The 25,593-nt window shown below is 35.2% G+C and overlaps 5 protein-coding genes across 10 annotated transcripts; 3 read left to right on the top strand and 2 right to left on the bottom strand.

The window, feature by feature from the left end:
- The first annotated feature begins 205 nt into the window (after nt 1–205).
- Nucleotides 206–5,532, top strand: LOC105264340 (U4/U6.U5 tri-snRNP-associated protein 1). The gene is made up of 2 exons (XM_011301155.1): nt 206–467; nt 554–5,532. The coding sequence occupies exons 1-2, from the start codon at nt 296–298 to the stop codon at nt 2,578–2,580; spliced, it is 2,199 nt and encodes a 732-aa protein (XP_011299457.1). The 5' UTR covers nt 206–295; the 3' UTR covers nt 2,581–5,532.
- LOC105264338 (protein phosphatase 1 regulatory subunit 14B) lies at nt 3,119–11,692 on the bottom strand. 5 transcript variants are annotated; one of them, XR_891987.1, is made up of 6 exons: nt 11,558–11,692; nt 8,884–9,107; nt 7,740–7,832; nt 7,272–7,310; nt 6,962–7,116; nt 3,119–6,455 (listed from the first exon to the last, which is right to left on the bottom strand). XR_891987.1 is itself a non-coding variant. In XM_011301152.1 (5 exons), exons 2-5 carry the CDS (start codon nt 9,088–9,090, stop codon nt 7,075–7,077), a joined length of 381 nt encoding a protein of 126 aa, XP_011299454.1. In that variant the 5' UTR covers nt 9,091–9,107; nt 11,558–11,692; the 3' UTR covers nt 3,119–7,074. The 5 variants fall into 5 exon arrangements, 3 of the variants coding, with proteins under 3 accessions (XP_011299454.1, XP_011299455.1, XP_011299456.1); XR_891986.1 differs by having other exon boundaries at nt 3,119–6,831; XM_011301152.1 differs by having other exon boundaries at nt 3,119–7,116.
- A 616-nt stretch (nt 11,693–12,308) lies between these two features.
- Nucleotides 12,309–15,278, top strand: Pex13 (peroxin 13). The gene is made up of 3 exons (XM_011301156.1): nt 12,309–12,723; nt 13,330–13,826; nt 14,091–15,278. Exons 1-3 carry the CDS (start codon nt 12,665–12,667, stop codon nt 14,636–14,638), a joined length of 1,104 nt encoding a protein of 367 aa, XP_011299458.1. The 5' UTR covers nt 12,309–12,664; the 3' UTR covers nt 14,639–15,278.
- A 50-nt stretch (nt 15,279–15,328) lies between these two features.
- LOC105264342 (cytochrome c oxidase subunit 5B, mitochondrial) lies at nt 15,329–17,278 on the bottom strand. The gene is made up of 3 exons (XM_011301158.1): nt 17,127–17,278; nt 16,795–16,868; nt 15,329–15,939 (listed from the first exon to the last, which is right to left on the bottom strand). Exons 1-3 carry the CDS (start codon nt 17,206–17,208, stop codon nt 15,709–15,711), a joined length of 387 nt encoding a protein of 128 aa, XP_011299460.1. The 5' UTR covers nt 17,209–17,278; the 3' UTR covers nt 15,329–15,708.
- Nucleotides 17,279–17,760: 482 nt separating this feature from the next.
- LOC105264343 (non-canonical poly(A) RNA polymerase PAPD5) lies at nt 17,761–25,443 on the top strand. 2 transcript variants are annotated; one of them, XM_011301160.1, is made up of 9 exons: nt 17,761–17,965; nt 18,449–18,609; nt 21,018–21,188; nt 21,294–21,651; nt 21,745–21,891; nt 22,018–22,211; nt 22,272–22,425; nt 22,505–22,643; nt 22,720–25,443. In XM_011301160.1, exons 2-9 carry the CDS (start codon nt 18,521–18,523, stop codon nt 22,926–22,928), a joined length of 1,461 nt encoding a protein of 486 aa, XP_011299462.1. In that variant the 5' UTR covers nt 17,761–17,965; nt 18,449–18,520; the 3' UTR covers nt 22,929–25,443. The 2 variants fall into 2 exon arrangements, with proteins under 2 accessions (XP_011299462.1, XP_011299461.1); XM_011301159.1 differs by lacking the exon at nt 17,761–17,965 and having other exon boundaries at nt 18,112–18,609.
- Nucleotides 25,444–25,593: the final 150 nt, after the last annotated feature.

Here is a 25,593-nt window from a genome sequence, read left to right on the forward strand (position 1 = left end):
ATTCGTACAGCAGAAAATAAAATTCACCCCGTCGACTTGATGGACACCCCAGCATTGCAATAAAAACTTGGTTAATAAAAAAAAACACCCCAGCATTGCGTGTGGCGCCCTCGCTGTTGTGGGGTCGGTACTAAAATTTTGGGCTCGGGGTAATTCCCCTTATTGGACCTCTACTTAGGTGCATCCTCTTTGACTGCAATTTTACGGCTGTTTGTTAGCTTTGGTTAACGTACACCCAACGTTCTTCAACAACTCCCGCTACAATTAAACTCTCTTCAGTGAAATAATAAAAATAATGGGTTCGTCTAAGCGTCACAAATCAGAAAAATCCCGAGAAGGGAAAAAACGTCGTCACCGTAGTCGCTCCAGGTCCCGATCGCGCTCGAAATCCTATTCTCCAGAAAGACACAGTAGCAGACACCACAAGAAACACAAGAGAAAAGAGCGCAAAGAATATGACAGTGATGGTAAGACTCCTTTTAAATCTCTAACCCTTCCTCTAAAATTAACAAATTATCTCGAGGGTTCGTTGTTCACAGTCTGTTCTTTCCAGTGGAGATCGTCAGCGCCCCACCTCCTCCAAAAATATCCAGGCCCTCAGAAGATGCTCCACCACCTCCAAAGATCTCGACACGACCCCGAAGTCCTTCCCCAAAAGGAGGTGCAGCTGTTCTCAGTTGTTCCATCGAGGAAACTAATAAACTGCGAGCACAACTGGGTCTCAAACCCTTGGAAGTCGACACAGCCCCATCCAAAGAGGATCCCAACAAACTCAAGGATGATCTTGGTGAATTCTATCATAAACCAGCAGAGAACACTGCTAGCACAGCTCTCACCCAGAAATACAGAGAGAGAATAGATACTCATAAGCAGAAACGCAAGATCGAGGCGAATCTTTCCAGAGTTCAGCTCCTGGGGGATGACGACTCCAACGATGATGCCAATCTGTGGGTGGAGAAGACCAGGAAACTCGCCGAAGAGAAAAAAAAAGCTGAAGACAGAGCTAAACTCCTCGAGGAGATGGAGGCAGTCTTCGGCGTTGAATCATTAGTCAAAGAGGAAGTTCAGAGCGAGAGGAAGCAGGCGTATACAGAGAGAGACCTCAGGGGTCTCAGGGTCGAGCATGATATTGAAAATTTTGCTGAGAGGAACGTCATCCTCACATTGAAAGATAAAGGAGTGCTGGATAATGAAGACGATGTCCTGGAGAACGTCAACATGAGGGATGATGAACGATATAAGAAGAGTGTGATGAATAAAAAAAAGAAACCTGGCTACGATGCCTATGACGACGACAATTTCGATGAGTTTGGTCTCCCGAAGAATAAAGTCCTTGAGAAATATGACGAGGAGATCGACGGAGAACGAAAGCAGTTTTTCGCCCTGGGGGTGGACAGTGCTAAGGAGGCAGATCGACGGAGATCAGAGATTATTAAGCAGAAGCTCTCGAATAAACGACTTGAGACTATTAAACCCACTGAACTCAAATTAGCCAGTGAGTATTATAATGAAGAAGAATTGTCAAAATTCAAGAAGATAAAAAAGAAGAAAAAGGTGAAGAGATCGCTTAGGAACAAAGTTCTCACGGCCGACGACTTGATACCGGATACTGATTATCTCAGGGATCTCGGCAGCAGGAGGAGAAAACGTCCGGGTGACTCGTCAGCTCGTGATTCATTCAAGGAAGAGATTAAGACAGAGGACGAATACAGGGAGGAGCTCCAGTTTAGTCGCAAGCAGCAGAAGCTCCTAAAACCTTCGAAGCAGAATTGGGAGACAATTGCTGATTTGATCAAGACCGAAGTCGAGGAGGTTGAGGACAATGGGGGAAATATTGAGTTCGTGGCAACTGCTGAATTCTGTAGGACTCTCGGGGATATTCCGACTTATGGGCTGGCTGGCAACAGGGAAGATAATGACCAGGATATCATGGACTTTGAGGAGCCTGAGGTGAGAGATGAGGTGGCTCAGGAGGAGGATGATGGGCGTGGGGCTTGGAATACTGTTGAGGTTGAGGAGAAATTGGCTGAGCCGGTTGCTATCGAGGCTGCTATTCTCGATATTGAGCCTTCCTTGGGACAGGGCGTCGGAGGAGCGCTCAAGTTGGCGATGAGCAAGGGTTATTTGCAGAAGGAGGACACCAACAGACCCTCTATCAGTCGATTCGCTCATCTTCAGGCGCAGAATTACTCCATCGAGGATAAGACTTATGGGGATGATGATAAATTTGGGAGGAGGGATAGGTTCAATGGACCCACGTCTGAATTCAAGGAACGGGATGGCTTCAAACCCAATCCCAAGTTGGAGTACATTGATGATGATGGGCATGTACTGACACCCAAGGAAGCTTTTAGATATTTATCTCACAAGTTTCATGGGAAGGGTCCTGGTAAGAATAAGGTGGAGAAGAGGATGAAGAAGGCTGAGCAGGAGGTGCTCATGAAGAGGATGTCCTCCACTGATACCCCTTTGGGAACTCTGAATCTTCTTCAGGCTAAGCAGAAGGAGACTCAATCACCTTTCATCGTGTTGAGTGGTAGCAAACAGATGAATACGACCATCTCAAAATCTAAACACTGATTTTAATTGGAGAGAAAAAAGGGAAACAAAATGAGTTTGGATTTCATTGGGATGGGCCTGTTCGTGGAATGTTTATGAATAAATTTTTTTGGTTGGAAGTTAAATGATGTGATGACCCGAATTTTTTTTTGCTAATTTAAATCAGAAATGGATATCGGCAATCCTTTTTTCGAGAGAAGTAAATGAATTTAGGACACTGTATTTGTATATAGATTTCGAAGAATTACTTTTATTCTGATTGAAGAATTTCGGCGGATTTCTTAGGAAATAATGAGAAATTATTGTGAAAATAAATTGCAGAAATAGTGGAAAGAATCGGAACATGAATTTCTATTCTATCTATCTGAGAAATTCAAAATAAATACGAGGCTTGATTGAAATCGTCAGTTCTTTTTTTAATGTAAGGTATATTTACCTTAAATTCCAGTTGACTTTTATATGGGCCCGTTGATCTTCAAGATATCACCAATGGACCGAGTCATTGAAATGGAATCACGCATAGGGTATTGTTTTCTCGAAAATAAAAAAACATTTCACATCGCAAAAAATTGAATTTACTTCGAATAAATCCATGCACGTTCATAATTCTATTGCTTTTCCATTCATCAAAAGACTGCGAAGATACAACAATCGCAAGATTTTTTTTTATTCAATTACGTGTCTAATCACTATTACAATGCGTTAATATGGTGCGCTTGGACGACGATATTCCTATGACGAAAATATCCAATCCATTTTTTTTTGTTTTTGTTTTTTTTTCTTCATATGAAAATGTTTCCATGGTGGGTATGACATTGAAAAAGGGGGATGATTGTTTATAAAACCCTACAGTCTACAAAAATTGCCCGAAAATCTTAAACCTCAGATATTTATCCTCATTCAGAAACACTCCTGAGTACTATCAAATATCCTCATTCACTTATTCATCTGTTTATGAAAAAATGGATTCTTCATTGTTCATAAGTTGTGACAAAAATCTGTTTCCCTCAGTTTCCGTTTGTATAACAAAATGTTTATCCATTTTTACTCAAAATGCATCTCAATTAAGCTCGTCAACACTCAAAAATCTTCATTCTTTTCTTACCTACATCAATCCTTTTTTGTTCGTTTTTACTTGGAAGCGACTACATTTATAGTCCTAATCAGCGAGAATTCATTTCAAGCATCACAATATTTCTGAACATCTTCTAACTTAAAAAAAATGCGTTGTTTACAGTCGGAATATAAAGCGGTAAGGAACAGTAACTGAGTGAAAAATATCATAAGTTCTCGTACATCATTACATATTTTTTTTTTCTACACGACATTTAAACAAAGGTGACATTTTCTATTAAAAAATTTTAGAAGAATTCTTTTTCATTATTTGAAAATGAACAAAATCGATTTAGCGTCTATCTCATGTTCATCAAATAAGTTAATAATATTTATCACCATTAAATAATTTTGAAACGATTCAAACGGAGTATCGTGAGATTGTGCAGAGAAAAATTTGTAAAATAAGATGAAAATTTTATGTATTCCGAATATTGCGTTCTTTACCACTCCACAATTTTTTCCTTGGAAGTACGAAAACATCGTTATGTGATTAAAAAACACATTAAAAGTAATTAAGAATAAGTTATTAAAATTACAGAGAACAAATAAGGTAAAAAAATTATCATGAAAAATTACTGATAGCTTACACTGATAATGCCTCTTTCGTCTCCTCGTGACCCATACAATTCATTATTCCATTTTCATTAATGTTAATGATATTAAAAAAATCGTAGTTTTTTAAAACCAATGATATGAATCAATTCGAGTATTAAGTTATTTCAGCATTTCGAGAATGTCAAGACTAAGAATTGAATGAAATTCATTACGGATGGTATCGGTGATTCAAACTGACCGAGCATGTTTTCATTAACTTTGAAATAACATTAAAACTACAATCGAGACCATTGTTTGCTTAATTGTATTTTCATATCGTAGCAAACGTTAATTTTTCGTTTCCCTCATCACTCAATTCGTCGTTAGGTATTTTCGTATTGATTATCACAGCTCATTACTGCTAATTGTATTTAGTATTTTTTCTATTTGCTGTTCGAGCTGTGACTACAGAACCCCTGAGTGATTACCACGATCAAAGTTCGATCTCGAATTTTCTTCCCTCGTATGCACGTAATGAAATAAATCTTTGGCAGTTTATTTTCTTCTTTGTTCGTGAAAATCTGCATTTTTTGTTTCAATATCATCAAAAATCGAGCACAATTTTATCATTCAGTTGATTAATTTTTGCCTAATTTGTGGTTCTTCCATATTCACCTGATTTAAACGTTGATTTCAAGTTTCCTCTAAAGTGATAGAACAGAAAGTGAATTATCTCGGAAACAAGTACTTTCACGGAAAAATGATAAAAGCCATTTTCGTAGAGAATTTTCTCTACTAAAGGAAGACGCTTCAACTTTTCCAAGAAAATACCTCACCTTCCGGACAATTCGTAGCAAAGGTTTTACTACTTCAATAAAAAATTTCTTGTTCGTTCAATTCATGACTCTTCGTCATTCCCCAAACAATTTTATCACATCAACGATTCCTTAAATCAATCTAAATGAGGATATGCGGGTGAGATAATTGAATTGAGATATGTATCTACAAAGCGGTTAAAACTACTTACAGACGTCGATGGTTAACTCTAATTTACTTCCACAAATTGAATCGTCGTTTTGGTAATGGGACATTTAGGTTTTCTTACATTTGCTTGAGCAGGCAGTATGTTCGTATCAAAACGTTCACAGCAGATTAAAATTTTTTTACTTTGATTAAATAAAAGTAATGCAGAGATCCATCGATGATGTTCTGTATTAAAATGGCAAAAAGTAATGAAGCGATCGCAATTTTATTGCGCATTCCAGAAAATTATTCAGCAATCGATACGTTTAGATAAGTCTTTCCGGCGGTTTGTAACAGAATAAAAAAATCATACAACAGGATTTTTACATAAATTGCTCGGAATTGTCTTTTGCCAAGAATATTTCGAAGTTGAAAACGGTTGAGAAATATTTCAAATAATTTTTTAGAGTGAAATAACTTGAGATCTGTTTAAAGAGTCCAAAGACTCAATTAGTATATCCGTGGCAATCTTTTAATTAATACGAGCAAATTATGGAGGTCGCTTCATCACGTTTTCAATTCCATACAGAAAAAATTTTTGATCTGTTAAAGGCGACTGCTTCGGTAATCACATTAATTTCGTGATTAAAAACACACGAAAACTAATTTTCTTCCAACTGCAAAACACTTCTAGACGGAACTACTATTTCATTTTCCGTGTAAACACCTATTTGGCACTTGACAATTTACTTTATTGCCTGAGTGGTTTTTTTCTAAATTAATGTGCCGTGTTGTTAGTTAATCCATTAAGCTAATTATTCACAGATTCCCGTACACAACAAATTAAGCTGGAACGTTCTATCTGTTGTTTCAATGCCGAAACAATTCGGTTGTAACATAAAGATACGAGATGAGTCAACTCAACTTCACCTGTATCTTTGGATCCAAAACAGATGGAAAATTTCTAGTAAGAATCGTTTTTTGGTATAAAGGTTTTCTGCGAAAGAGTCTCTATACAAATTTACCTATCTCCCCTTCGGTTCCGAGATGATTCCAAAAAAAACGGTCCTAAAAATATTGACTCATCTCGACTAATGACTCCAGCACACATTTTTTTATTTAGAAATTTATTTGCTTGACAAGTTAGTCTTTTGTGTCCTCTATTACTTTTAATTGTTGTAAAATTCTTCTGACCAGACCCTTTTTGTACCTTCATCGAATTCAACGAATGGAGGGAATCTATTTATCGTGTTACTTTCCAAAATTCCATCTAAATCCTCATTCTTAAATGAAAATTAACATAAAATTAAACGTAATTAGGAACTCAATCAATCGTAAATTAATGATTACATTGTTGCACTTTTTCACTTGAAGTAAATGATAATCGTGGAATTGATAATTTTATTGATAAAAATTTTCAATCCCGAGAGAACTGTGCAATTGAAAAATATGACAAATCAATTTCCCTCTTCTTGTTGATTATGGAATCATTTTGGTAGTGAGTGATGCTAGAAGTCAATAGCAGGAGTCTCACATCATTGAGTAGAATGTAAAATGAATAAACATGTTTTAATTGATTCGTCACATTTTACAATTCCATTAAAACTTATCTCAAATCGCGTCGTATGTCAGTCGCTCGTTTTCTCACTGGGAGAACTGCTGAAATAATTATTATAAAAAAAAGTCACAATGCCTGGAGTCCAGCTGTTGATTCGTTGCTGACAACAAACTGTGACTTTTTTGGTTCATTGCTACTTTTTACTTATTACTTTTAGTTTTTAGTGCTTACTTTTTCGTTCGATTGAATCTGTTTCATTAGCCCATTGTTCCACTCGGAGGAGTGAGCAAGTAACAAAACGCTGGTAGTATCGGTACTCGGAGCCAATGGCAGGTACTTGCTCTTCAGAGAGTTTTTGCTTTTTCTAACAAATCGTTGATGAATTTCTAAAATGAAAGAATATATTTTATATTGTTCCTCTATCGTATAAAATCGTATAAAAAATAAATTTGTGTGAAAAAATCAGGAAAATTACTTTCTTAAGTTTTGCAAAAAGTGTTCTACTTATAATACATTGTAATTATTTTGACTTTTCAATTACCTTGACATCGTGCGGTTTTTTCGCATCCACCAATAATTCCTGTAACGGATAATTAATCTCATGTTAACACTCCATTCAGGAATTGATTTGCGTTATGTTGTTAATTATTGTATTATTTCCATGGTAAGCAACGTCAAGAGAAATCACCAAGAGACACTAGACATTTTCTCCTAGCATCGCTCATTACCCAGATAAACATCAGATAAACATCATTAAAAATTCTAGTAATGAAGTCCATCTTTTTAATTATGCAATTATCCCGTTGATGAGTGGTTTTATGTGAAACTGTTTCAACACTTCAGGTTCAATAATTAGCGAAATAATGAAAATTCTATACTCGGTCCAAATTATTTAAATTTAATAAAAATAAATATAATATTAATGAATTATTAATTTTGATTGCAGACGTGGGGACGTAGAAGAATGTGAATTCATTGAATTAGACTTGTAAAAATTTTCTGAACTTACTTGTAGGTGGGCTCGTCTGTGATCATCGCTGTCCATATCCAGGAGTTCATCAATATCCACCTCCACCTCTCGATTCTTTCCATTGTCGGCAGTCTGGAAAAAAAAAATGACAAGTCAATCAACCAATTCGATACCTAATATCAGCATTACCGATTACAATTGAAACAAATTAAGCAGCTCAAACAATATCTGCTCGAGATTGAAGAATCTTCTATTCTGAACGATAACCTTTCTCCCTCAATGATTTTATATCTCTTCATTAAGATGTTATCCCCGAGTGGCAATTAAAATTATTCCACAGACGGTTTCGGTCCTTAATGCTCACACTGGATTATTTATTAGTTATTAGAGACTATACAGATCTAATGATTATCATGAAATTCCCCTCTTCATATGTTCATGCTTGAATCATTAAACTAAATGATAAGTTAAAACCATTAAATGTAACTCTCACATAATAATGCAGATAATAATATCTCCAGTATTGCAATTTCCGTTACTCATTATCATCATAAGAGGTCATGAAAAACCCATGATAATGTTTTCTTGTTCAAGTACAGATTACATAAATTATATCTTTTTTACTGTCTGTAGAAAATGATTAAAAAGTACACTCTCTTTCGTTTTTCAAATGCAAGAAATCCCATTAATCATTTACTTATACTGATTAGATAGCGATATTGCGGTAATTTCTTGCAGTCTACTAGCTCAAATTGGAATGCAATAGCGAAAGTGGTGAAGCATAACAGATGTAAAATTACATTTATTGAAATTACCTAAGTATATTGAAAGTCAATGTATTCAAGGTCAATGCTTTTTTTTACATTATAATATTTTGAGGGTTAATATTATTATGTTGAATAAAGTTTAGAGCGGTAAAAAATAAAGCTCCGGGAGTATTTCAACTCCCTCATTATCCCCGTTCCTTTACTAATTAATTAATTCCTATGGATTAAACAACGTAAATTCAGAATATAATAAAATAAAATTCCTTTAAGATATCAAAGTATAAAAGGTTCCAGTTCCAATTGGCTATTCATTCCTTCAATGTCTTTTCATTTCCGTTTCTATAGAGAGAAAAAAACCATTTCCCTTCCCTCGATTTACGAATTTACTCGCCTGAGAACTAAAAAAAATCACTTACAACGGATTCATACAGCTTCTGGAGTTCATCAAAAAGCCACATTTCCACTGCCAATCTCTTCCTAATTAACGACATTTGATGTGAGCCATACTTGGCCGTGAGAAATTTCTCACGTCGTTCTTTAACTTCGCCTTTTTCCGTGAAGGCAACGTGTAAATTAGCCCGAGCAGGACTCCGTTCAGCCGTTAATACACCACCTCCCTCCATGTTCTTTAAATAAACCCCTAAAATCATATCCAAACGTTTTCATGAGCTTACATAACACAAACATAAATCTAAAAATAACAAATAAAAGGAACTAGAATTGACAATTGCGATTATATCAAATCTTTCACTTTCATTTTCCATTTTATTTTTCTTCCAATCCCTCTGATTGCTATCAGGGCGATCAATTGTAATGTGATAAGGGCATACTAATGGGATTAACACTGAAATTCAATTTGAACCATTGGATTTTAACGCGAAATCCCTGGTGAAGTAGTAAAACCACATAAAGTGATTCCACTTACAAATAAGTTGGTGGATATAATGAAATTGAGTAGCGAACAAGTAAGAGACAACGAGTTGACTCGTTTTTCAAGCGAGAAATTTCTCGGAATCTGAGAGAGATTGCGACATTGTTCATAAGACATTTTTTGTAGAGTGTAATGACATCAACAAAAAAGGTGATTTGAAAATTTCAGTATCTTTCATAGATTTTTGAATATTCAGCAAAAACTAGGAAGCGAGTCGTGTTGTATACTCCTTATCTCTTCGCAAATGAATATAAAGAAAATAGTGGAATTTCCATAGATATATTTCTTCGAATGCTTATAAATCTCATTCTACCGGTTTTTTTGTGACGAAATAAATGTTAAGAAATGTGGATACTCATTAAAATTTTGTACTATCTTTCTCAGCTCCGACTGGAAATATTTGTGAAGACGTTAAACTGAAATTGAGTTGACTTATCTTGTCAAACCATTTAGCTATTGAGCTACAATGAGTGTCGAATTACGAAGAACTAACGTTTACATACTTTCATTATCGATCTTTTTATCAATGAAATCGATTGTTCGCGTGATTAGATTTGACTTGTAATAAGCAAAAGTAATACGATTCAATTATCATTTATGAGTTGAACTTTAAATTCTATTACCTGCGGGGTTTTTTTTTTGTCTGAATGGTTTTATGAAAAAAATGTCTGGGCTATTCTAGCTTGAGTATAAAAGGTCAACTTTGAAGGACTTCAATAAAAATTTGTTTGAAATTTTTTTCAATTAAAGACGTGCAATTTGTTATTCTGAAAATAGATAAATTACGATGGAATATAGAGTCGATTTTGGACTGACGACAAACTGCGAGACATTCTGATAACGGATTTAATAAACTTAGGGTTTATTTATCATTTACTCATTTGAGATGGTAAACCTCTTTCTTAAATTTCAAGAATAAAAAAAAAAATCTGAATGTTTCGTAATAGCTTGTTATCAGGAGTACAACAGGTGCCTAAAAATTATCACATCTTTATCGATAACTTGCGCGACCTAAATTCTGCATAATTTTTTTGTACGAAATTTCGCAAGAAATTTGAACGAAACAGCTGATTAATTTCGATGCAGGAGTGTTATCACTAATTATTTTATTTACTAGACATGGACTGCAGGATTTTGACGATAAAAACAAACAATAGTTGTCAAAAAATCCTAAATAAATGGAGTACCACTCTAAAATAAAATCTCCTTATAAAAGTATCAAAACTTCACTCTAAAAAAATCGCAATAAAATTGCCATTCACGGATATGTCAAGTGTAAATCTCTTGAAGCAATTCTACCATCAATCACTGCGATTACAATTATTCACTGCAAACTGAGAAAAATCGTTATAAATTTATCACCCTCTACTGATCAATTTTAATCTGATTATCTCAGCGACAAGCTGGTACACTCTAATTATAGCGCAGCAATAATTTCATAATTCTATTTTCTACTGTAATATGGGTAGCTAAATATAAAAAATAAGAAGATATTAATATTGAGATATTGTTTTCACACTAAACAATCACGGATCATGAACTTTTCAATAACTTATAAGTAAAAAACCACAAAAATACCGTTGAATCGCAGACACTGAACATCTCTACTTCCCGCAGCAATTGTTTTATCAATTGTCAGTGTAATTAGAACAACCGGAATAAATCAAACGAAAGAGCATTGTCCAACACGCTCCGGACTCGAGCAATATTCGTCCAATTGACTTGATTGCATGCATTTAAATAGAATGAAACATTCAATAATTCTATTCTTACTTGAGAAATTGATATAAAAAATGATGGTAGAGCACGACTCAATATCAAAACAATTATGTCCCGTAATTTATATCACATCCTGAAACACGTAACTCCCTTGTCACGCTAGGAATCGTCCTCGATTGGACAAAAAAAATTCCAATGGTTTTACTCACGACTCGATTCTCTAACTCATGTTTTCTTAACTCACGATGCGATAAAAAAAAAACGAGTACTAATGGCCCGGTGTTAGTAGACCCCTCCGAAAAAATTCGTGATGAGAAAAAAAAACTTGACTTGAGTAATTCTGGAAGCAGATGAAAGAAATGCACAAGAAAAAGTTGAAGGATTTTTTGGTATGGAGAAATGATGAAAAAAGGAGAAAACAAATTTATGTATCAACAAACCTCAGACGTTTACGTGTGTGTGAACACTAATTCCGGCTTTTGACGGATATATGGGGGTTTACGAAGGGGAAGATAGAATTATTATTACGGAGAAACTCTAGCCCCTGGGAGCAAACGCGTGGCTCTTCTCAAAGAGCGTCCACTCGATTGATAAAAAGATCGCCTCACGTATTATTATATTTTAGAAGAGATAAAGTAGAATCCAGCGCCGATAAAGCAGATTATGCTAAAAAAGTGCGGGATAATGTGAGATGTATTTTCATTTGAATTTGTATAGTAGTAATCAAGAAGTTATTACCGATATTTTTTACGCCCATTTTATAGACCGCTCCAAGAAATTTATAAAAACTTGAAAAATGAGAAAATAATGACAATGTCATGACTGTGCTATAATTTTTCTGCTTTTTTTTTTTCTAAACTTTGCGAAAATTCATAAAACTTGGAAAAACAGGGAAATTATTGTACTCACGAAACTTTGTGAGTCATGAAATAATTATAAAATGCAGACGCGGTATATTTTTTTGGGGCAATCACCTCAACACCTGTATATCGTTTATGTTGAGATTTTTACATTGATTTTATTTTATTATTAGATCAATAGCGGTAAATGAGCGGATTTTTTGCTTTATTCAAATGAACGCCAAAAATGCTAAAGCTCCTGATTGGTCGTATGAATGAACAATTTCCATGATTTCCAATTCCAATCCACTCCGTTGTAAACATGCCTTTTCATATGAAAAATCAGAAAGATGATCAGAGTGGGTCAGAGTACTGTTTAAAGAACAACACATTCCTTATCATCTCCTCTAAAATTGATTTTTTCCTGTTGAATATTGATAAACTCAGATTTTAAACTGAAATTTTGTATTTACAATATAAATTTAAGTTGGAAAATTCGGGGATTATCGTTGATGAGGGGAAAATTTTGCTATGGAATAGCCCTACGTTGACACTTGGAGTTTGACAGACAGCACAGAATTTCACGAGTTTGGATGATCATCGACCTTTGACTCCAATAAATGAGAGTGTGCGAAGACGATATTTACGTTTCATCATTAGTGATTTTTGCATTAAATTTAACGTCACGGAGTACTGCGAAATACAAGCATGAATCAGCAGAGACCATGCACCACTCAATTTAGACAGACACCTGGCGTTTTACTAGGGTAAATTCATTATCATGTGTTCATTATTGTATTTCCACGCTTAACATCAATTTCATAAATCCTAAATCCATCATTTTTAAATAATGCAGATTTTTTAACGTGAGAGTCATAATGAGGTACACGGCAAATAGTTCGATTCTCCTTGCAATTGTGTTCTTGATTTTCATACAGAAAATTTTTTTAACGAATCTATTCGTGGGTTTTTTCGGTATTGGAATTAAAAAAAAACAGTAGGTTTTGATAGAATTCCATTATCAAATTGCTATTTATAAAATAATTGTTCCGATCTGTACAGGTAAAAATTACGAATTTCTAAAAATTCTTCGTCGAAATAATAAGTTTGCAGACGTACGTTTCGGATAACTAGAATTTTTACACAAATTGCACAACGCTCGATGAATAATGATGCAATTGAACTTCTGACGTTAATCTCTTGGATAGACAAATAATAAATGCGAGATAGTTTTAATGATTGCGTCCTCTCTGTAGAATATCAATTGATGCGATAAGTGTACAACTATGCTACAATAGTTTTACCCTTATCAGTCGTAAACAGACAAAGTCCACGCAATTGTCTGGTGATGGTGAATTCAATGAATTTTTTAGTGGAACTCCATATGGGCCAGCGGTAGCAGTCTCTCAGCCTCCACCATTGCCTCCTAGGCGAGTGACGAACTCGTTCTCATCCTATGGAGGATATAGGCCGAGTTTTATGGGTGGATATGGAGGCTATAATTCCTACGGATTTGGAAGCGGCCTAGGATACGGCTCCTATGGAGGATATGGATCATATGGTACCTCTTATAGTAATGCTTACGGTAATTTCGGTGGCCCCAGTGGAGATGTCGAGAACCGATTCGTCCAATTCGCCGAGGAAAGCACCAGGCCGGCATTTCAATCGATAGAATCGATTGTTCACACATTTTCTTCAATTACCATGATGTTCGAATCGACTTTCTTCGCCATGACTAGCTCTTTCAAAGCTATTCTCAGCGTCGCTGAAAATGTTGGAAGAGCTCGCAATATGTTTGGGCAATTGCTCAGTACTTTCGCACTTTTTAGATTTCTCAAGTGGTTGTATAAGAAGATTATGTTTCAATTGGGTAAGCACATTTCCTTTCAACTAGAATATGAATTCAGTACGGAAGAGGTTTACCTGACAGGCCGGCTTATGTCAGAGTTAAGTTTCTATGAATGCCTCATATCAGGAAATGGCAATTTAAAGAGGATATACTAAGATTTTTTATTTTTATTTTGAAGTACTTTTCTTCCTCCGTCGAAGCGGTCTTGTTCATAATGAAAAAAATGTATTCGAAAAAATTTTCTCAATGGAAATATGAATGCACTGTGAATGCATTTTTTTGCAGGTTTAACCCCAGACGATCCAAATTCAGACGCAGTCTGGAGGAGAACAGTGTTGGAGGTAGCAAACGGTGAAAAAACAGGACCCAGCACATGGCCAATCATTATATTTCTTAGCCTTCTCGTAGGACTTCCTTACCTAATTCACAAATTAGTTTCTCAAAGCATCCCTCAAAATGACATAAACGAGAAGGACCCCAAAGAATGGTTCAAATGTAAGGAACCAGTCTTCTCAGCAACCGCAGCCTATGACTTCACAGCAGCAACTCCTGATGAGATGAGTCTAAAAACTGGGCAAAAGGTATGGCTAGCTCCAGAACCTCTCCAGCCGAAAAATCTCCCAGGATGGTGTAAGGCGACGGACAGCGTCAAAATCGGATTAATCCCCTCTAATTATGTCACAGTTGTTGGACAATTAAAGAAAAAACCGGAAGTCGAAACCACAAAAATTCCAGAAATGCCCGAGAATGTAAAAACGGATACGAAGCTGGATGAGTGCTTTTCCGATATCAATGAGACTGACGCTACAACTTCACAAGCACATCCTAAATAAATAAAAATTATAATTTACAAAATTCATCTTAAAGTAATGGATATTTTAGATTCCTCATGGCTTCTCGCATATATTTTTCAATTTTTACAATCAGATCCATAAGAATCTAAACCTTTCCTCTGAATCTTACTTATATGCGAATAAAAACAAATCATGATTTCTAATTGTACTTGAGAAATTACTGAGCCATCTAATGAAGGAGTAACTAGCCTCTCTCAAAACCTTCCAACGTACTTGAATACTATAATATTCGAAACTATTGAATTTGGAAATGAATATCCAATTCCAACTTCAATCGTAAGAAAAAGTCTCGAAAATCACAAGAATTTGTAGAATTTCTAAATTTCTTCTTTCCAAAGATCTGAAAATAATCTGCACAGGATTTTTTCCACTTGATCATCTTACAATTATTCCTTTACTTTAAGACTCAAACAACTAATCAATCACAGGAATAAGAAAAGTGATATTTACCTTTTCGCGGGAATCGCACGTAATAATTCTAGGGTTTCCACGAATTTCTCACTTCAACCATTTATTTTCGACGTTCGAATTCAATGATGTACACAAATGAATTCAATTTTGTACGTTCCAAAAATTAACAATGTGCCAGGTGGATATTAAAGGACTCAAAGAGAAGATATTTTCAATGTTTTTTCGTTTTATCTTCTGTCATACTCATTCGACTACTTATCGTTTTGTAAGCATAACGTTGGTTTATTTATTTACATTTAAACATTTCGACTCATCTTGCTTTTGCTAGTTGCCTGTTTAATCTCTTCCTCTCTCCTTTTGTTGTTCGATTTTGATGTTGTGCTGCCGGTGGGAATAATGACCCGTTCGATGCTCAACTGAAGAGGAGGAAAATGTTTTGAGGATTCGGACAGTGATAGCAAATGAATTCCAGTCTCCAACATTAATTTATAATGTAAGATTATTTCTAGGTAACTGCAAACAATCGACTAACTTATGCCAAATTTTCTTCGGTTTTTTGTTTTCAAATTTAATTGCTGTTTCACTTTTATCGCAGCTTATTAATTAACTTGGTTTTGTTTTTTATTGGGATCAAATGTTTAATCCATGAATTTTTCGGGGACAGGAACTGGTTGTTTCCTCTGAATTTTGAACCAGTGCCCACATTCACATCGTCTCGGTTGACCCTCGTGCAGCCACATCCAAACAATATGGGTTGAGTCCTCCTCGCAGACACAGCCAATCATTCGACTCTCGAATGCACTCGGTACTAAATTTGGTGCGTCCTTAGTGCCAGCAGCACGTTTTAACGCTTTCATCATGAAGGGATCCTGTAATTCACAAAGTAGAAATCTTTCTTTTTTTCTTGCTTTTTGGCTGCTTCTTAAATTTTTTGTTTTCAAACTTGTGGTACGTCTGAGGAATGATTCATCATGTATAACACAAGTATACGGTTAATCACTGATTAGCTCATATAAAAATTGGGTTAAAAAAAAATTAGTTTCTGTCCTCAAAATATTGTTTTTAATGCATAACATTAAACGTTTGAGATATTTGATTGATTCTGTATTTGAAGGGGTCCTAAAAACGAATGGGCGTATATGTTGGCGAATACGAATTTTTTCGAAAGTAGAGGCCATTATATGGTATTTATTTTTTGTTGCTTTTAGACGCCAGCAAAAAATCGCACGATATTTAGTAATCCTGGCAGTTGAATTTAAGGAGTTACATTATTCTTATTTTTCAATACCAATTAAATGACAATTAATTCTATTGCTTAAAATCCGATGCAAACGGTTCCATCCCATTCCATAAAGTTAACCTCTAATCACCTAATCCAATCACTAAAGACTCAATGGAAATCGCATTCAATGACTAAAAATCTGAAACATTGAAACAACCAATGAGTAATTGAGACCCCGGGGCGTACGTAAGTAACCAAAACCGAAGAAATCTTTCAAATAATTGCCATTGCAAATAGCTTCCTAACAAATTGCCGGATAAGAGCTCCTCCTTCAATCGATCGTTCACCCCTTGAGAATACCTCACAAATATCGATGACAACCTCGTGACATTTGTATAAACGGCCATCAAACATTCCACCATAAATAATCAATAACTGGAGTGTAAATGACCGATAAAATTATCCAAAAAACCCAAAAATATCGTGACAAATTCGTACTTACATCATTTCCAGCCTGACGGGACAGAATCTCCTGTTTCTCCAATCCAGTGGAAAGATCGATAGGATCAGGAAGGCCTGGAAAATTAAATGCATTCGACAAATTCAGGCAAACAATATAAGACAAAATTCTCTAAAGTTCTGCCAGGTGAAAAAATCAATGATGATTGTCTTGAGGGGAGAAAAATAAAATCGCGAGGGCCAATGAACGAGATGGGACCTCTCATAGATTTGCCGAGCGAATTACATAATACATTTTGTCACTGGGAACAATAAATATCTTGGGAATCGGTGGATTATTCTGGTAGAAAAAATAATGGTATTAGTTGGGCTTACTCTTCTTAGCACTGAGAACAGTGGCTGTTGAGAATGTACGACGTGTTAGTTGGAAAATAGTTCGCCCGCACAACGAGGCCATTTTGCAACGAGATAACAAAACTGAAGCGAAGGGGCTCTCTCGTGCCGACTTCCCTTCGACTATTTTTGGGCGCCACGAACTTCATTTCAACGAGACGAGAATTCATTTCCATCTCGACTAGAAAGTTTCGTCTCCTGTCGCTTGGAACCGCCAGCAATTCCAAACTCTCCAGCCAAAGGTAAAAAAAGATGGGAAAAGAGCGGAATTGGAGATATCGGAGGAAATCGGTTGGACTGTGATTTTCTGTAGATATATTATAAAGAGAGATGTTTAGGGAATAATTTGAAGACAATTATAAATATAGAAAATTGGAGTATGTAAAGGCGTCTCTTCTCATTAGTCATATTTGAATTTGCAAATATTTAATGATAATGAACCGACAACCGCTAAAGCTGTGGCCCGATAATTTGCCTCCCGAGTTAGCTATTACAAATCTCAATACCTCGAAATCCTCCCAGTCCGAAAACTTCTAGAGTTCAGCCCCCACCATTAGTACTCCACATTCACCAATCACCCTCTCATATCCTGAACCACCGAAAATCCAGCGACATCTATTCGCACATCGAGACGCGATTTGCAACCTGTATGCATGGGTTTCATTTCACGGTGGCCGAAAAACCCTGTGAGCAGTGTTCGTTATTTTTCCAAAGGCAAACCAAGAGAATAATCGGTGAATCAAACCCTCAGCTCTAGAAGATTTATTCCATCGGCAGCAGATCACAGAGTCCACGGAGTCCATAAGCGGTGAAAAATTGAGGTGAAAAATTGTGCATGTGGTAAAATAGTAGAAATATAAAGTAATAAAAAAAAAGGTGAACGGGTGAGGAAGAAAAAGGAAAAAATATATATCGGATTGTACGGCGCCAAGGGGGTGGTGGGGGTGGTTAAGGAGAGGTGTAGGGGAGGAAGTGTGGGGGGTGTTAGAGGCGTTTAGGGCCGTGGGACAAATAGTCATCAGTAAAAAGTGTTAAAAAGTGTTTACCACCACGTTAGAAGGTGGTGTTTAATGGATCCAACTATCGGTTGGTATCAACCCGAGCAGTGTGGCCCCGCCAAGGACTTGTGGTGTCACATTTGGGAGGCAGAAAAGGGTATCGATATATTGACCCTTAAAAACGATAATTGTGCTGTTGCTTTGCACGGTGTTACAACAATGACAACTAAATTCAATCATGATTATATACCCATCGATAACAGTAACAATCGCGTCAATGATGATAGAACAGTTATTAATCGTCAGGTACACAATTCCTGTAATAATTACTACAATCCATCGAGGAGGAAAAGTGATAATCGTGCTAGTACACACGGTATGAACTACAATGAAGAGGCACTCGTTGGGCTATACGGTGGATGTCCCTGGCGTACATCCAACAAACAGTATTCCAAGGGTGTCATTGGGTATGTTACTCTTTTCTTTCAATATATCATTTATTTTCTTCTACTCTTCAATCTCCAGGGGTTGGTGGCTCATTTTTTTAGTTATTATTTTCAACTCCTTCCCCCATTTTCGTTTTAACAAGCCTCATGTCCCTTCCCCAGCCTTGAATCTATTTTGTGAGTGTACCGCTAACCGCCTGAAGGCGCTGTCCATTTTTTTTTTTTTTTCAGATTGTGGAGGTTAGGAGTATTTGCACACGTGATTTTTTTTTATTTTTGCACTTTTATTGGGTTTTATTTTAATTTTTGATTTGGACACTGATTTACTTGGTATCGTGGGTCCTTGCGGGAGGGGCGGGTGGCGAGGGGGTGGGTGAATTTTTTCAGCTTCTGGGGGATTTTGAAGTGGAGGTAATAAACCATTTTGAGTTGAGAATGATGTGTCGTGGTTTAATAGGGAAATTGATTGTGATGAGTCGATGATGTTGCGACATCGGAGGAAGAGATCGGATTTCTTGGGTGGGTGGTGGTTGGTTTTGAGGGTGGGGTAAAGCACCAGGGAAATTTTAAGAATGGGTTCATTGATTGGGAATGATTCATTTTTTTATGAGAGGTTTTTTGCAAATGGCAAATTATGAGAGTTGTTGGTTTGCTCAGGTTTGGGGGTGGAGGGGTCTGAAACATGTGAGGGAATAATTTTTGGAGACAACTTTCGTGGTCTATTTATGTTGCCGCTTGAACTTTTGTGATAAGCGTAGTCGTTTTAAGGAGATTCGCGAGATAGAATATGCGGAATTTTTTCATTAACTTTCTGAAATTATAAGTGGGTACAGAGATAATTGGATTCAATGAATGGATCTTATGATTTGTTATTTTTATATTATCGTCACAGCGTAATGAAGTGATTCGGAAAATGATGAGATAAATATTAAGATGAGTGGAAGAATATCGTGGGTTTGAAGAAAAAAACACCAGCAGGCAAAAAGTATTTCCGTGTTATTTTGAGGATTTAAAAAATTTTCTAGCATTTCATATCCTTTTATGGCGCACGTAAACGATAATCGTAAAAACTCAACAAAAATCAGAGACGCTATTGGCGATAGATATTTTTTTGGGAGAATAAAGTTACAGATTATAGACTGCTTAATGTATCAGGCATGTTTAAGGCGTCTTCAGTTACCAAAATGAAAAATCTATTTTTAAATTACTTCAATCAGTCAAAATAGCCCATGTATGTGGAATACAATGTGAAATAAAACCTATCAGTCTTATTTCTCTGCAGCATTTGAATTTTTTATTCTCAAATAATTAGGAAAAAAATAAAAAAAACATGACAATGATGACACCATCACGAAACATCGCGAGCCATTAAATAATCACAAAACGCAAAAACTGTCTATTTTTTCACATCAATCCCATGGATAATTTACCAGAAAAATAAATAAAAACGTGAATTTTGGGCAAAAGATCTTTGAACATTTTAAACATACGATTTTTTTATTTGCTTATCTGTTTTCCACCTACTATTCCATGTTGAGATTTTAGACCTAACGCTTTTTGCGCGAAATATTTTCAAAACCGATATTTCAATAAACCGCACGCTAATGAAAATATACATTGTGTTTACATACCACGTTTATTCTACCAATAACGATTTAAAAGGAATTAAAATATGAAACTTTGGTACTTGACGTTCGTACAAATAAAATAACCCCCTATAAATCGAAGCCTCTTCATTTCAATACAACTGTAAACATCAACATCACCAGTAGATTTCTATTTTGATATCCCACCTGTACCGCGAGTTTTCGGAATAATTATCCGGAGAGAAAATGCTTTCCGTAGAATTTACTCATTCGAATTAGTAGATTATATTATGAGGTTTTCAAAATAATTTATGGCGAATGTTATTAATTATAAATCTGGCCTCCAGCTCGGATTACAAATTCAGATTTGTTGTAGATTATTTTGTGAATTTAATGATATAATCTTTTATGTCATTTTCAATTTTTTCTACTGTCAAGATACTGATCCCAAACAGTTTCGAAACATCAGAAACCATTCACCAGTCATTCTTAATAATTCGACGTTTAAATCGTAGCATCAATAATACTTTTAAATATCAAACAATAGAGTACATTCGCCGAAAGTAAATAGTCCCCAAAACTCATCCTTATTTCTATACAAATCCAACCGACAAGATCTTCCCTTTCGTAAGTAATTTAATACGTAAAATCGTATTAAATTACTTGGCCAGTATTTAAAATTCGTAACTCGTTGAATAGTCAGAAAACTAGAAAATGCCAGAGACCGCAATAAATGATTAATTGTATTCCACCAGTAAAAGGCACATGGGAGCAAAGAAGTTTTTCTCCGGGTGTTTGAATTTATTAGGAAATACTTTTAATACGTATTTTTTTTATGCCTAGACTTCACGAAGAGATACAAGATTTCTATGGATACATGTGTCCATCACGAGAGGAGCATTGTCTTCGATTACGAGTAGTCAAGAGAATAGAACAAGTGATATACGATCTCTGGCCAGACTCGAAAGTTGAGGTCTTTGGTAGTTTTCGTACCGGACTCTATTTACCCACCAGGTAGCCTTGCGTGTTATTTTAAAAAAATTGAAAAAATTGGAAAACAATCAGTCAATCTCTTCAATATAATGCAATGCACTCACATGTAGCATTTTTTTTATCCAGTGATATCGATCTGGTAGTGATAGGAAGATGGTCAAATCTGCCTCTTCGTACCCTCGAGAGTGCTCTGCTGGATCAAAATATCGCCGAACCATCGTCAATAAAAGTATTGGACAAAGCAAGTGTACCGATAGTAAAATTGACTGACAAAGAAACTGAAATAAAAGTTGATATTAGTTTCAACATGAATAATGGAGTTAAATCAGCGGAATTGATTAAGAAGTACAAGAAACAGTATCCAGTGTTGGATAGGCTCGTTATGGTACTCAAACAGTTTTTATTGCAGCGTGATTTGAATGAAGTATTTACTGGCGGTATTTCGTCGTACAGTTTGATCCTCATGACCATCAGTTTTTTGCAGGTATTGTTAATCATTTATTATAGTATTCATAGGCACTAATATTCAGCATTTCATTTTTTTTATATAAATCATGATTTTTGTATCTTGTTTCAGTTACATCCAAGGCAAAATGCATTCAACGCTGAAGCTAATCTTGGTGTACTTTTGATTGAGTTTTTAGAACTATACGGTAGAAAATTCAATTATCTTAAGACTGGAATTAGAATTAAAGATGGTGGTACTTACATATCTAAAGAAGAGGTAATGAAAGCTATTTTCTTATTCGATCTTCGTGATTTAATATTTGTTATTTATCATGTTGTGCTTTTTTTTTATTTTCGTGGAAATGATTGGAGGATGAGAAGTTATTGAAATGGAATTTTGCAGGTTCAACGTGACATGATTGATGGCCACAGGCCGTCCATACTTTGCATCGAGGATCCACTCACACCAGGCAATGATATTGGCCGCAGTAGTTATGGTGCTCTCTACGTACAGAATGCATTTGATTATGCTTACTCTGTACTTTCTGAGGCGGTTAGTCCGCTCAATGTCCTTGTCAATGACGCTTACAAACTCAGGTAAGTCTTATAATCATTTATTTGTGATGGTATAATATCTATGGAAATTTTATTTTGCAGTATACTTGGACGAATAGTTCGAGTGACTGACGAAGTCGTTGAGTATCGTAAATGGATTAAAGAAACATTCCCACCGTCGATTAGTGAACTAGACTCACTGTCGAGTTCAACTGGCTCAGATGCTTCCACCCTATCAGCACCAGCTAGTGACACTGTAAATATCTTCTGTTCTAAAGCCACTATTTCAAGAAGGGCTTGCCCTCACAAGGTAATTTGTATTTTTTTTTTAACAGGATTCTGAGTGCAGTCGAGGGAATTCACCGAACACAGGCAGCAAAGTCGATGATCGAAATAAGGACAGAAATGCATACAACAATCACAACTCCAATCAAAATCATCATTGGAAGAAGCCTTACAAACCAAGTGGACATGGTAAATTATTTAAAATAATAATAGAATTCATGGAAAAAGTTTGGATGATATGTTCAAATGATTTTCCTTTTTTCAGTCAATCATCAGCACAATTCAAGAGGTACTTATCCCCGGGGAATGAATAACAACAATCTTAGTCAGAATAAAATGAAAAATGCTCAACATAACACCAATTCAAACACCCAAAATAATAACGGCGGTAGTCAGAGTCCAGGATCAAGAGTACAAGGACCAAAACGGAAGAAATTCGTCAGTCATCGTGCACCAGGTGACTGTATGCGGTGATGAAAAACGTATCCCTTCCCGTGTTAAAAGTCCCACAAATATATGAAAATATATTTTGCGTTTTTCTCCACTGACGAAAAATAAACTAGGGAGGACATACAAAAAATTAAGTGACCATCGTTCGTCCTCAAGGAAAATCGTCCAAGTCACAGTGTGAATAATCTTAGCAGTAAAAACCAGGTAAAGTCTTGCAAACAAAAAAAAAACAAAAAAAAAACAAAAAAATACATCTATTATAAAAAATCCGCTAATCGTCGTCGTCGAAATGAATTTGGAATTTTATGCATTTTATTTCAATTTATACTAAAAACAAAGATAAAAAAGTGACAAATTAAAAAAAAAACAAAAAAATGAAATTAGTATTTGACGATGGGACGATTGGTCTTAAATGGTTGTCGATGGTGGGGAACTTTAGCATCCCCTTGATTATTACTCCAGTTTAATTTTCTGTATTGAAGTGTTGAAATGTAGGAGAAAAGTCGAATTGTCTCACGTCGTTCTGTTAGATAAATACAATTTTGATATTGAATGATTTTAGGATCCAATGTCAAAAGAAATGTCTTGTAAATTTTGTAAAAAATCCTTGAGGTAATTGCATGAATAAGAAAAGTATTAGACTCGACTTTTCAATGATGTTCCACCACTTCAATAGAATTTTCATCTCTTCCTCGTCGGATAATTGAACGAAATCGTCCTGAATCGATATATATATATTTGTATTTAGATGAATATGTATATCATTGGTTCGTTAATTTTAACGAATGAACCAAAGAATCTTTCAGCATTAATTAATTAAACAAAAAGCGGATGTGTTATGAAGAGCATTAATCTCGATGTACTTCCTAGCAGTCATAATTTTTCATCTCACTCTTTACAGTTCGTTATATTTCCTCTGTGATTCGATCCCCGGAAATCTTGCGTGGCCAATTTGCTAAATAATATAAAATAACATTTAGAAGGTTAATGTAATACAATGACTGCGATAATGGTGCGTTTGTTTTTTACGTAATCTTATTACATAGCGGTTTCTTTTCCCTGATAGTATTACATGCACTATCGTCGCAACGTCAAAGCAATTAAAAATTGTGTTCATAAGAGATATAATTAATGAAAAATTTTTTAAAAGTCCGATTTTTTAAGGGTTTTTTTGCGGATCGTATTAAATCTCATTGCCATAACAATTAGTGAAAAAGAACACGATGGAAGATCATAAACTTAAGTTGAACGGAACAGTCCTAAGGTTATCTTTATTAGTTTTTAAAAATCGTTCAGTACGTCAGAAGGATTCAGGAAAATTAGCGATCATGATTTTGTAGTGGAGTTGAAGGAAATTGATTTTTGTTTAATGTGGAATAAGTTCCATGAATGATTTTGGGAGAAATTCCTTAGTCAAGATGACAGTGGGTTGACATTGGTGGCCATTAGCTATTTAAAAACAAATAATTAAATTCAAAGACAATGAAAAAGTGTAGATATTTTTTGATTAATCCACTAGTTTTTGGAATCATTGTGAATTCAAGAAATAATTTTCAATTGGACTGTTCCCTCTGAGGATGATTATACTAGTAAAGAATCCTTGAGCGACATATTTTGTAGTACATTTTATCAGCCATTCGAAAAGTCTTTCGACGTTTTCCCTCGCTATTATTGGTCTCGGGATAAACTCACATTTAACAAAACCCTCGAATTTCATTTGATTGAACTTCACTCGATTTTAATTGAAGATCAGCGAACATTTTGTTGAATTATAACCACCGACAAAGACTTAGTTTTCGATAACGGAACTATATTCTTGTAAGTACGAGGGAAAAAAACATTGAAAGAAGCATTGAATTTAGTGATAAAATTACCAAGAAAAGAAAAAACAAAAATAAAAAAAGCTAAAAACTTTTAAAAACTAAGAAAAAAATTGGTTAAAATAGTAAAAGATGAATGAGACTTGCCTAATGTACATATTGTAAAGTAAGCCATAAAATTGAAAGATTAATTAAGTCTAACAGTTGTTTAGTGATAAATGTATATGTATAAATATATTTTTATTTTTTGTGCGTCATGGAGAAACAACAGAAACGAAAAAAACATTTTCTCATCCTAATTTTTGACATAATGTAAAGTTTTAATGAATCGGCTGATGTGAGAAACGAAAAGCTAACAGAAACAGACATACGATTAATCATTTTTTTTATGGATAATTTCCATAATGGCGCGGAGATAAATGCAAAAAATAATTATATAAGAAATAAGAACTACCTTCCTCCTTTATGCAGAAAAATACTGTAGGGCAACTTTCTTTATTATTTAGATGCAAAAAAGCGCTTTATATAAGAAGGATTATTTCTTTTTGTTCGTGTAAAAGGGCTATTTTTAAATATTTAATGAATGCAATGGAAGAAAAAATGATGAAAAAAAAAATTCCCAAACCGTAAATTCTTGGGTCTGAAAAAATGTGTATGATTGTTCCGATGCACGAATGATGCCTAAAGATATGTGAAAAAAAAAACAGAATTTTCTAATAGTTGATGCTGCTACTGTAACTTAATTTAATATGTACAAACTTACGGAAGACTGTATACATAGAAAAGAAAATAAGCGGTCTTTGTAAGATATCACTTTATTTATATACAATAACTGTATCATAATCTCAAGTACAAACGATATAGTTCAT

The sequence above is a fragment of the Fopius arisanus genome, unplaced genomic scaffold, assembly GCF_000806365.1.
Source record: "Fopius arisanus strain USDA-PBARC FA_bdor unplaced genomic scaffold, ASM80636v1 scaffold00020, whole genome shotgun sequence".
NCBI lineage: Eukaryota > Metazoa > Arthropoda > Insecta > Hymenoptera > Braconidae > Fopius > Fopius arisanus.